This window comes from Phaseolus vulgaris, chromosome 6 (genome assembly GCF_051622355.1).
Source record: "Phaseolus vulgaris cultivar YP4 chromosome 6, ASM5162235v1, whole genome shotgun sequence".
Taxonomy (NCBI): domain Eukaryota; kingdom Viridiplantae; phylum Streptophyta; class Magnoliopsida; order Fabales; family Fabaceae; genus Phaseolus; species Phaseolus vulgaris.
This window is the reverse complement of record NC_143503.1, coordinates 13,350,461-13,363,233: the sequence shown is the minus strand read 5'-3', so window position 1 is coordinate 13,363,233 and position 12,773 is coordinate 13,350,461. Positions and strand designations below refer to the sequence as shown.

Here is a 12,773-nt window from a genome sequence, read left to right as displayed (position 1 = left end):
CGCGTCAAATGGAGCTTTGACGCATCATCACACACCTCAATTGTGCAACTCACCTATGCCTACTGTCGGCCACTACACGTAGTGGCTTGTTTGACCTTTTTTTCGGCAGCGACCATCGAAAACGAACTTGTCCCAACATCCTCTTTCTCGATCTGGTTCCATCATTGTGATCGAAGATTGTTTTATGTCTCTTTAACTCCAGTTCTCTCTCCTTCACGTGCCTATGGAGACTTCGGGTGTTGGCTGATTTGACTTTGCTATATTTATTAATTATGTCAATGTCTCACTTCTCATTGACAAGTTAGATGGCAATACTTATGACACTTGGGCATTTGATATCAAATTTTGGCTTAAGGGACAAGATTATGTTAACCATCTTACCTAGACAACGACCTCGATTGATGAAAAATATCACTCTTGTTGAGTTGATGCCCAAGTTTGTAGTGTACTGGAGTTTACTCTTCACCCTTCCCTGAAGCAAATATTTTATGCCCGTGAGACATGTGTTGGGGTTTAGGAACATGCCCTATTATTGTACACCAATGATACTCAATGCCTTTATGCCTTTTGTCAAAATCTCTTGAGTATCATCACACCTAGACATATTGATGGCTCCATGGCTGAGTACTTAGGCAAAGTTCATGGTGTCCTACACGACTTCAATGAACTATTGCCTCTACTGCCACTCTTGCTCAAGAACTCAAGCAATGCCAAACCTTATTTATCTTGATTGCCTTGTTGGGCTTCATAACAACTAGTCATCGATTCCTTATTAGATTTTGGGTTCTCCTATTGTACCCACATTGAACTCTGCTTTGTCCATTTTATTGTGAGTCGAGCCGATTACGCATTGACATACCTTCAGCCATCATTCCAATTCCACATCAACTAGAGATATGGCCACAATATAATATATAAGTGAATGTAAACCTTAATTTATAAGCCGATTTTTGTAAGGTTGAGTTAGGTTTAAGCCTAACTTCCTAAGATGGTTTAAGAGCTATCCAAGTGAGATTTGTTGGGTTTATTGTGCTACCTGCTATTGGATCCTTATTGGGCCACCCACAAATATCTAGTCTCACACTTTAGATTTTGTATTAAAGAGAAATGGTGCAATGACTTCATAAATATTTGTCTTTCAAAAATGTATATTTTTTCTCTTATTAATCTGCATTAATTTATTGAGTCCATGAACTCTTAAGAATTTACCATACCTTTGTTTATGTGTTGCATTGAAATGCATCCATTTCAGATCTGATATAGGGTATTTCGTAGGTTCTAATCTAGAGAAATTGTTTGTGTAAGTGACAATTCTGTACGTACATATGGAATTTATGTCAAATATTTGAAAATTGAATTGTGTGTGATGTGTACATCAAACTTCATTTCTTACTTTATTCTTGTTTTCCTTTGGCAATAATTTGTTTTTTCAATATTGAATTGCGGAAGGCTGAAACCTTTATCTCATCTCTTACTATGTTTATGCCTTGTTTAATTTTCGCCAGATTCTTAGGATGGCTCCTAGGACTTCTTTGTTTCAATTGGAGGAAGCAGGCCGACATTACTGTGAAGATCATTGGGATACTCTCAAAGATCAACATAATGAAATTGATTATGTGGATTTATTGCAGTATTGTTTCTCTTCTGCATATATGTTGGCACTACTGCATGATGTTCTTGGGATTGCTATGGAAGAGAAAAGGTATTGTTATATTAAGAATAATATATGAAATTGAGAATGAGACCTTGGACAAAAGTAATGTGACTAGCTTAATAGCGAAAATAAAAATATATGGATGTCAATGTATTGTTAAAAATATGAATTTGAAAATTGGAGTTAAGAGTATGTGTATAAAGCAATTTTTTAAAATTGGGTTAATTGATCAAAACACTACTTCAAGGTGTAATGGTTTAATTGTGGTCAAATCAGTATTTATAGAATAGAAGTACTAGTTAAATAATATGTAAAATAATATTAAAGAAACATATAATCACAATTTATAGTAATAAAAACTAAAATTAAAGCATAATTTTATAGTTTCTTACTATTTAAAGTACATACAATAGTTCAAATCAAATATGTTGTGGAATAGCTCAAACAAACTCACTAGAGGCTGTCTACCACACCAACGATAAAATCTTAAGATAAAATGTTAACAGAGAAACCCGCCAAAAAAGAATACCTGGAAGGCAAACAATCGAAGGACAAGGAAGAATCATACAGAAATAATGTGATTCAATTAAAGTGTTAACAAACAATAGTTCAAATATGTTGTGGAATAGCTCAAACAAAATCACTGTAGACCATTGGAGGGTGTGTAAACGAGCGAGCAAGACAGAGAGAATACCATGCCAATGATAAAATGCTAATAGAGAAACCTGCAAAAAAAAGCTGGAAGGCAAACAATGGAAGGACAATGAAGAATCGCACACAAAAATAATATGATTCAATTGAAGTATTAATGAACTTCAAATTTACATTCATGACAAAAGTCTTATGAAATATATATTACAAATCGAAGTTTCTCTCTTAGTGAATTCTTGCCCAACTAATAGTTTCTGTTTATACTATTGAACAACTCTCAGTTAACAAAACTTTTAATATAAGTGTCCAACTTATATAGCATAACTATCGTAACTAACTTCCGTATATCACACCTAAACTAGTGGAGGAGATATGTGAACAATACTTCCACTACTGTGCTTGAAAGTTCAATTAAGGAAAACTTTTTAGATGATACAAATGAAGAGGAAGTTAAGGTTTGATACAAGCAAACGGTTTGATGCCAGCAAACACTCTAGTATAAGACATACATGCTAGAACCATCCTATGATCTCGGACCATAAGACAGTTTGGAGCAATCAGACAATATAGGAACCTTAACAAGATTTTACTATATGAATTCTCACAAATTCACATTAGTTCAGCACGAATCTTCTGAGTAGAGTCACTACCTACCACTAAGCTCATTACAGGCTTAACCACGAATCAATTTGATCAAATCCAAGCAATAAAAAAACTTGATGCTTGGTAGAACTTTTGTATTCATATCAAAGAGATTATGATCTACTGAGACCTTTATCGCCTTCATAGACTCTCGAGCAATCTCTTCTTTTACAAAATGCATCTTGAAATTAATATGTTTAGTTCTTTCACAGTAGACTTGATTCTTGGATAATGGTATAGCGCTACTATTGTCATAGTAGACGATGACAACTTGGTCTTGCTCCTTCAACTCTCTGGCTAGATCTCTTACCCCTAAGGCTTCCTTCATTGCTTTTCTCTGGAAAATATACTTTGTTTCATGAAAGTCCTTACATTACCATATGCAGTTAACTCATAACTTGTGAAAGATTTTCTAGTGTCTAAACTCCTAGTGTAGTCCAAATCAATGAAACCCTCCATGGGATTGTCTTTGGCATATTGTCTAGCTCCACCATAAACTTAAATACTTTCAAGCAATCCTTTCAGATAACAAAGAATCCATTTAAGAGTCTGTTAATGTGCTCACCTAGGATTTGACATGAATGTGCTAGCAACATTCACAACATAGGCTATGTCAGGGCGAATGCAAACCCTTGCATACATCACAAAACCAATGATGTTTGGATAGGGAAAACTAAGCATATACTTTTGTTCCTTCACTATGTTATGAGATTGGAAGCAAGAGCTGTGGACATAAGTTTCAAGTTTGTTATACAAATTTTAAATCCTTCATATCAAATTTCCTATTCAGCTTAGCATTAAGCATTTTATTACAAAGTGGACTTTAAGCCTAACTCAACCCCATAAAACCGGCTCATGAGGTTGAGGTTTGCACCCACTTATATACAATGAAAGACTCTAATCTCTAGTCGATGTGGGATCTCCAACACACCCCTCACACCGAGACTGCCAACTCGTGCGTGGGACTATATATTATGGGTGGTCCGATAGCGGCCCGATAGCGGGTGGCCTGATAAGCCCAATAAATACTTGTTAGGATAAGCTCGAAATGACTCTGATACCATATTAAAAAATGGACTTTCAAATTGTGTTTGAATCATTCTGTAAAACTTTATAAACAGGTGAAAAACTTCAAACTTATCTTTCATGACAAATATCCAGTAACCCGAGTACAATTATCAATAAATGAAACAAACCATTTTGCACCCGAGATATTAGGAATAGGTGAAGATCCCCATACATCTGAATGAATAAAATCAAAAGGTTTAGAACTTTTATTACCATTGGGAGGAAAAGTTGTTCGATGATGTTTAGCAAACTGACAAACATCTCAATGAAATGACTCAGCAGACACTTTTGTAAATAAAACAGGAAATAAGGACTTTAGGGTACTAAAGGGAGGATGATCAAGATGTCTGTGTTGAAGCCATATCTTAGAGGATGACCAAGATTCACGACCTTGCTGGAGATTAGAAGTGTGTGCCTGTAGTCTAGCACACTTTTTATTTTCTTCATGCTGTAAATAATATAACCCGCCCTGCTCTTTAGCAATTCCAATAGTCTTCCCCGTGGCAAGATCCTGAAAAACACAATGGGAAGGGAAAAATACCACTGCACAATTTAAATCTTAGGTAATCTTTTGAATAGACAAGAGGTTATTGGATAGTTTGGGAACATGAAGCACATTTTTTAAAGGAAATGAAGGTTGAAGGTGAATGTTACCACAACCATTAACGAGGGTAGTGGAACCATTAGCAATAGTAATATATGGGTTACCAGATAAAGCAGTGTAGGATGAAAAAGAAGAGGAATGAGGTGTCATATGATCAGTAGCACCAGAGTCTATAATCTAGATATTTTCAGTACTAGAAGCATTAAAGGATAAAAAACTAGAACTCTTACCACTCATAGTGAAGGAACAATAGCTAGATGGCTTACTAAGGGAGTCCATGAGAGCTCAAAACCAACTGAGTTTTTCATATTGGCAAAATTTGATCTTGTTAAAAAAAAAAATCCGCCAGAAAAATTTCTCGATGGCGGTTTCCGACAACCGGCGACAGTTTTTGGCGAGCAGTGGCAGTTCCGGTGAGCGAAGGCGGCAGTAGTCGGTGGTGGTGGTCGACGGAGGTCAATGACGGTGGCAGTAACAATCAATGGTGCAAGGTGGTGGTGGTGGTCAATGGAGAAAAGATAAGGAAAATAAAAAGTTGCAGCATTTAAGGCTGTCCAAAAAAAAAAAAATTGCCGCAATGAAGGCTGCCAAGGAAAATGATTACAGCAATGAAGGCTGCTAAAAAAAAGGTTGCAGAAGCAGAGTCTCCCTAATCAGGAGCTCTGATACCATATTACAAAGTGGACTTTAAGCCTAACTCAACCCTATAAAACCGGCTTATGAGGTTGAGGTTTGCATTCACTTATATACAATGAAAAACTCTAATTTCTAGTCGATGTGGGATCTGCAACACTTTTCAACTATTGGCTATTAGAATGTCATCAACAAACAACAACAATACTATGAAGCAATCTTCTGCTAGAAACTTAAAGTAGACACAAGTATCGTATTTGCTACGTTCAAAAGCAACACATGGAATGAGCTCATCAAATTGCTTGTTCCATTGCCTTTAGGATTGTTCAGACCATGCAAAGATCTGTTTAGTTTACAAACACAATCTTTGTCTCCTATTTCAAATCCTTCTGGTTGTTTCATGTAGATGGTCTTTTTTAAGTCCCCATATAAAAATGCAGTTTTAATGTCCATTTATTCTAGCTGAAGGGTTAAGCTTAGCAACCATGGTTAATAGTATTTGTATGGATCTATGCTTTACAATAAGCTCTTTGTATCTGAGTAAAGCCCTTAGCCCACCAATCTCCCTTTGAATTATCAATTCTTGAACAGTGTTATCAATATCGGATAACGGATCATATCGGAGACCCCAAAATTCCTTTATAGAGTTATAATGGAACCTATAACGGGTTATGGCGGAAGCATGACAGTCGAAAAAAATATAATATATATATATATATATATATATATATATATATAACTTCAAAAAATGAAAAAATAATGAAAGAGACAATCATAACTAAAGATTATATTATTTAATGGGGCATATCCGTCCTCCTCTTCCCCTTTAGAGAAACTCTTGTTAAAGTCAGTTAATTTTTCAAACTCAGAATCAGAGCTATCATGCAATTCATTCTCAACCCCAATTTAAATCTTCTTTTTGCCCATTTTTGTTTGGGATAAGGTTGCAGCTGGACCTTTCTTAGAAGCTTGGGAAGAGACAATGACAATACCATCACCACTAGATGGTAACTTTCTTTTACTGCTTGCTTGTCTCTGTGTGTAAATTATTGGTTCTCCAACACCTAAAGCTTCATAAACAATTGCCCAATTAAGAGTGGGATCATCATCAACTCATTTCCTCGTCTTCAGTATCATCATCTACTTGTCCCACTAACCACTCATTGCACTCATCAATGTCATTGAGTTGAATAGGGTCTATTTCATCCCTGATATTATATCTTTGAGTAAGTTGTTGGTTATACTTTACGTAAACCAAATCATGCTACCTTTTGTGCTTCAATCTGTTCCTTTTTTTGGAATGAATATGCAAGTATAATGTGAATTAATTTCTTTCTACATCCTACAACATAATAATGAAATGAGTCCTGTCATGAAAAATAACTATTACTTACTTGCTTAAATACACTCCAATTGCGCTCACATCCTGATGAGCTACATGTCAAACTTAAAATCTTGATTGCTAGTACCATCAAGACCAACTTTGATTGTAAAAACCCACCTATAACCAACAATAGATTTTCCAAAAGGTAAAGCAACAAGTTCCCAAGTTCCACTGGTCTGAAGAGCATTTATTTAATCATGCATTGCCTGACAACATGTAGATGTTCATAGATAATAAAGACCATGAGACTTACATCCGATGTCAATCATTCGTCCCAAATTTCGGTCCTATAAACAAAAAAAATCTTTGGTAAAAGAAATAACATAATCAAGGGAACGAGTTAAACGACTAATGGATAATAAGTTGGAGGAAGACCCAGGAACATAAAAAACATTAACAATAGATAATGAAAGGAGATGAATAGTACCATCACCATGGGATGAGACACTAAAGCCATTAGCCATGGTAACAAATGGTAAATAACCAGAGGTAGACATAGAAGAGAAAAAAAGATTTATTACCAGTAATGCGATTTCTCACACCTAAGTTTAGAACCCAAGGACCAAGGGAATTGGAGTGAGTGAAACTAACAAAAGATGTACCTGAATGTGCAACAAAAGTAGTGGATCCAGAGTTCTGACGATCCTAATACCATTTACGAAGTTCATTGAAAATAGCAGACTGATTTGGGGTATCAAATGAAGTAGGGTCCAAAGTAGAAGGTTGCATAGGAGTAGTTTGGGCAATCGCAACAATTCTAGAAGGATGACCATGTAAGACATAACCTATTAATTTTTTGGCCAGGCATGCCACAATGGTCACACTTGTGACGCCCTTTGCCTAGCTTGTGAGGGCTAGTGCGATCATTACACTGAGAGACTAAAGTAGAAGAGTCATCAACAAGGTAGATATATCATTGACGTGTTTACTTGACACACGTAGAAGGTAGAGCAAGTGGTAGTAAAATTGGACATAACAGGAGATCCCAAAATCAGATCTAAGACATGAGGATAATCATAAGGAAGTTCATGTAAGCCCAATAACAAGAAGAACTTGGATCTTTTTCCTAGTTCTTGAGAAGGAGTTGAGACAGGAGGGAATAACTCATTAAAATCATGAAAAAGAGCATGAAGTTTACTAAGATATTAAGCCATTGCCCTCTAAAGGTGTACGTTTTACTCATAATCTATCTCTACATTATACTGCTTTAAGCTACCATCAACTATCTCAACCTTTTTATACCTGCATTTCGTCTATTTCTTTTGTGTTCATCCCAAAGTCTGTAGGTGATGCCTTAGGTATGATACCATATTAAGAATAAAAAAATATAGGATTACTTTTCCTGGTGCGAAATACACACATAGAGTTGTTTAATTATAGATGGAAATAAAAACAAAATAACATAATAGAATAATAGAAACTATGGACTAAGCCCGTTATATTCAACGGAACAATATTCAAGACTGTAATCAGTTTTGAACCTCATTATCACTTTGATTCTCAACTAGACACTTCTTGCTCTTGAGATTTTTAAAGTCATCGTCTCTGATATTTTGAGTGTAGACCAATAACTTCCTCGAATAATAATCAAGGGTTCCTTTTGTCCTTTGTTATCCCATATTAACACGAATTTTGCAGTTTTTTCCTTGGATACCGTGTTCACAAAATCTCAACTCAATTAAATCTCAAGTCAATTAACATTCACTTCCAAACAAGCCCTACTTCAACTCAATTAAGTCTTTCTCGCTTACAAAGACCAAATCAATCTTCTATGTCATATGATCATATCTCAATCTTAGACAAGACTGTCTTCTTAGTAGTAGATGATGACTCAGATAATACAAGGCATACATATGGGTCATTTTTTCTTACACACTTCATCACTATCATGGATCCCCTCAACACCTTCAAAACACCCTTCTCACCTTTAAACATATCCCTTATTTTCAAGCTCACCAAGTGATATAAGCTTACATTTCAAGCTAGGTACAAACATAACTTTTTCAAGCAATCTCTCAATTCCATCATGCAGAGAAACTTAATGTTCCAACTCCAGTTATCTTACTGGACTTGTTATCACCAAGGAGAATTGAACCTCCTTCAAGTTCTGTAAACTCCTAGAACCATAGACGGTTAGGTGTCATATGCTATGAACATCTATTCACAATCGTTAGTATTGCTCAACACCATGCAGACCTTTGATGATTCATAACCTTTGATTATTTAACTTTATTTTTTCGTAAGTGCATGCCAGCTTTATATTATTTAATTTGTAGCTGTGTATGAGATTTAAAGAAATCATGCTGTCCCCTATATAATTAAAAATACATAATGATCTTTTCATGTGTAAGGATCTTTTATCACGTATTGCTCTCTGCCTTGTGATTGTTGAGTGTATGAAGTCAAAGCTATAAGTTGAAGTCATTATTGAATTTTCTTCTACTGCTTTTCACTCAATGATCTTTTGATTTGTCTCCTCAACCCTTTCATGGAAGGTAACAAAACAACTATTGAGATATTACTTATCTGCAGTGTTGGATTTGGGAACCAGAAGATTAACAGTCATGTAGATTGGACACTTGGATCCTTCATAGTTGAAACAATGGGAGAACCCCTTGAATTGGAACATATAGATACAGGGATGATCGTAGGGAATGAATCAGTCACATATTTTTCATTATTTGCATTTTTTTTCTTAATCATACTTGCTGCATTCTTTGTTATGCAATGGAGAAAGCCACAATTGAAGACGGTATATGACCTTGAGAAGGGACACTATATTGTTACAAGAATACGCAGGTGATATGTATCGTCTGCCTAGAATTTGTTGGGTTCAGTTTTCCTCATTTGTCAAGGGCATGCAAAATTATGTGCATTTCATGTTCATCCAAAATATCTCAGAGAAAGTCTAAGGTCCAGAGCAACAATGAAATTTACTTAGCAGATCACAGCGCGGATATGACGCAGAAAGGACCATTGTCTGGAATATGTGGAGCTAGCTCAATTGACTTTTGGCTGTTTCATAATTGTAATTTCTTTTTCTCCTCCTTTTCTTTTTGCCTTCTAGATGTGGAAGAGGGAAGGTGAAAGAGATGCCTTAAAATCTGGCATTTTATATTTAGTAATCAACGGGGATGTGCAGGTAGATGGATGGTTACGATCAGATTATCAGTTGGATAGTTAATTATATTTTATCTAGTATATCAGTCCCACTCTATACTAATGTCAATTGCTTGTTATTAACAATTTCGTCAAGTTCATCTTTTCTTGAATCTTAATCTCTGGTTTGAGTTTTGGGGTGCTCTTGCCATATTTTTCTGCAGGGGCAAGGGGCCTTTAGATACTACCATTGTAAATGTGTACCTGGAAGCATTTTGTTTGCTTTGATAAAATACTACACAAAGTGCCTTGTAAACTTAGAAATAGGTGGCTAAATTGTATGGAAATTTTGAGGAATAGCTCACATTTACAGAGAAGTAAGCAAATGTGTTGATTACTATTTTAGGATTAGAAATCATGTCAGTTTTTGGTGGGATGAAATTCCACCTTTTAAATCCCACCTTTTATATATCTTATGACTTTTGTAATGACATATATTTGCCCTCCACTTATATTTTCATAATGGGTTTGGTGTGGTTCCTCACTCTTGTATTTTTTTTTCTTGTATCTGGTATTTTAGGTGTCTAAAGTGCTACCTAATTACATATGCATTCAATATAGTGATGTATTAGCATACATGTTTTGATAAAATAAAAAAAACTAAACTACCACTAACTAAAATAACTCGATTTAATTCATTCAATCATCTTGAGTAACCGAGTGTTCAACGCAAATAACTGAGTGATCTATCTTAAACAGAACATAAGTTTAAGATAGATCACGTACCATAAATTCAAATTTGTAAAGTAGCTTATATGCTCAATGTGGAGTTGTCTAATGTCCTCATACTTCCTTTTCCTAGTTTCACTTCAAATTTCTTGTCTTGCGTACTTATTGAAGTCTAAAATGTTTCAATACACATTTTCCCCGTTTACTCTTATGTCCCCCTTCTCAGATTTCTCTCTTATTCTCCAAACAAATTTGAAATGATAATGGGATTTCATGTGATAATAATTGTCTTTTTTATGTTTTTGTTTTAATTTACTAAATATTTTTCTCTTGTTTTCATAAACCTTTCGAAGTTCATTACTTCAAATAAATAATATTCTCCAGAAATATTTATATTATATTAAAACAAAATATAAGAAACTTTAATTAATTTAAAACACATGCTTTTTAGTGTACTTTAAAATGAATAATAAAAAAGTAAAAATTTAAACTTATTCAATATAAGGTTTTCGTTTTATACTTTCACAAAACTTGAATAATCAACGTTTAAATTTTCCACTACAAATTGCAATTCTAATAAATGAAATTACAAATTAAAAACTGAATACTATGCATAACATTGACGTAGGTGTAAAGAGTTATATATATAAAAGAATAAAGTGAAGAACTTGCTCGCCAAAATAGTGGAGGCTTTAAAAAGATTCAAGATTGTCATAGAATCCAAAACAAGCCTAAAAATACAAAAGATTTAAAGACGAGCTAAACTTCTAAGATTGAGATTTTTGTCTTGTTCTTGTTTGGGTTTTGGATAGATTACGTTTTAGTTAGGCTTAAGGGCGAAAAGTTTGGTTCTAAGGTGACTTAGGTTGACTCTTGGAAAAATTAGAATGAATGAATACCGGAGGATTTCTTGGAGAAAAAATCTTTGAACAACTAGACAAGTTTGTTGAAGCTAGTGTAGGAGTTGGATTTTGGTTATATTTTTTGGACTTTTTGTAGAACCAATTGGTGGGATTTGTTGGAAAAATGACAGGGAAGGTATTGTTCTAAGTTTGTGAATTTTGGAGGTGATTTGGGTGGTAAAAGATGGATCGATCAAAATCTATAATTGGGCCCTACGAAGATGTTTCTTGATTACCTTGGAGAAATACAAAGGTGTGTATAGTAAATCCTATCAATCACCTCTTAGACAACATTATAAGTTTAGAAGTCGTCTTCATTTTACATAGTTTAACATAGATATCTCTTCTTTATATGGAAATACAAATGTTAAGGCTATCTAGAATGGAAGATGAAGGTTGAGATTATGTGTTTTTTTTTTTAAACAAAGACAATATGATGTTTCAATTGGGAGATTATGTGTTTTTTTTTTAAACAAAGACAATATGATGTTTCAATTGGGAGAAAATTAAAAATAATGAATTGAGAGAAAATTAAAAATAATGAATTGACATGAGTTGAAGGCATGTATAAAAAGAAAATTTGTTTCACCTTTAGAAAAGAAAAACTACAAGCTCTTATTTGAGAAAGGGAAGAAAAAGAAAAGAGAGAGAAGGAGAAGAAAGAGATAAAAGAAAAAGAGAAAGAAAGAATAGAAATAGATGTGGAAGAAAAAAAATTCTCCTTTATAGCAAACCCTTGTGAGGACTTGCTTAAAAATAATTTGTGTCTGGAGTTGAACTAGACATTGATATAAACTCTTCTTTCTTAAAAGAATATTGTGAAAGGTTAAGTAAAAAAAAGATGAAGTTGAAGAAAAATTCAAAACAAAAAGAATATCCTATAACACCCTGTACAAATATAGTTGAGAAATAATCTTAAAAGAACATTGTTGAGAAATATTGAATTCTTCTTTTTATACATATTTTGATGTTAATTGTTCTTTTCAAAACCAAAAAAACAGAGTGAAAGAAAAGATATTTCCAAAGCAACAAACCTTATTTTACCTTCTAAAAATTATTATAAAAATAAGGCATTGTTTTCTTGTAAAAAAAATTGTAATAATTTTTTTTTTACATTTGTTTGATGATTATTGCAAATGGATATTTGATATTGAAATAAATATAAATCAAACAAATAAAGGTTGTAGTCAATGAGCTTCATGCAAGATCTAAGGACATATCTTCTTTCAAGAGGAAGGTGTGATAAAACTTGTCTGAGAGACTGCACTCAAGAATAAAGATGTTATAGAGTTAGAGACTTGATCATGAAGATTTTGGAAGCATCAAGAATACAATATCTTTATTTGTAAAAATTGTACAAAGTAGTTTAGAAATTTATTTTGGGCCTGTATTTCGGTAAAGTAGAAT

The 12,773-nt window shown here is 34.0% G+C and overlaps 1 protein-coding gene across 4 annotated transcripts in view; it reads left to right on the top strand.

The window, feature by feature from the left end:
• The window catches only part of LOC137831034 (putative apyrase 6), a 41,142-nt gene extending 31,251 nt beyond the window's left edge, over window positions 1-9,891 (top strand). For 3 of the 4 annotated variants that reach the window (XM_068638524.2, XM_068638525.2, XM_090303292.1), the window contains 2 exons: window positions 1,506-1,702; window positions 9,169-9,891. In XM_068638524.2, the coding sequence (XP_068494625.2) occupies window positions 1,506-1,702; window positions 9,169-9,439 (468 nt within the window). In that variant the 3' untranslated portion in view covers window positions 9,440-9,891. Of the gene's footprint in view, window positions 1-1,505; window positions 1,703-9,131 lie in introns of all 4 variants that reach the window. The other variant, XM_068638526.2, reaches the window with a different exon arrangement.
• Window positions 9,892-12,773: the final 2,882 nt, after the last annotated feature.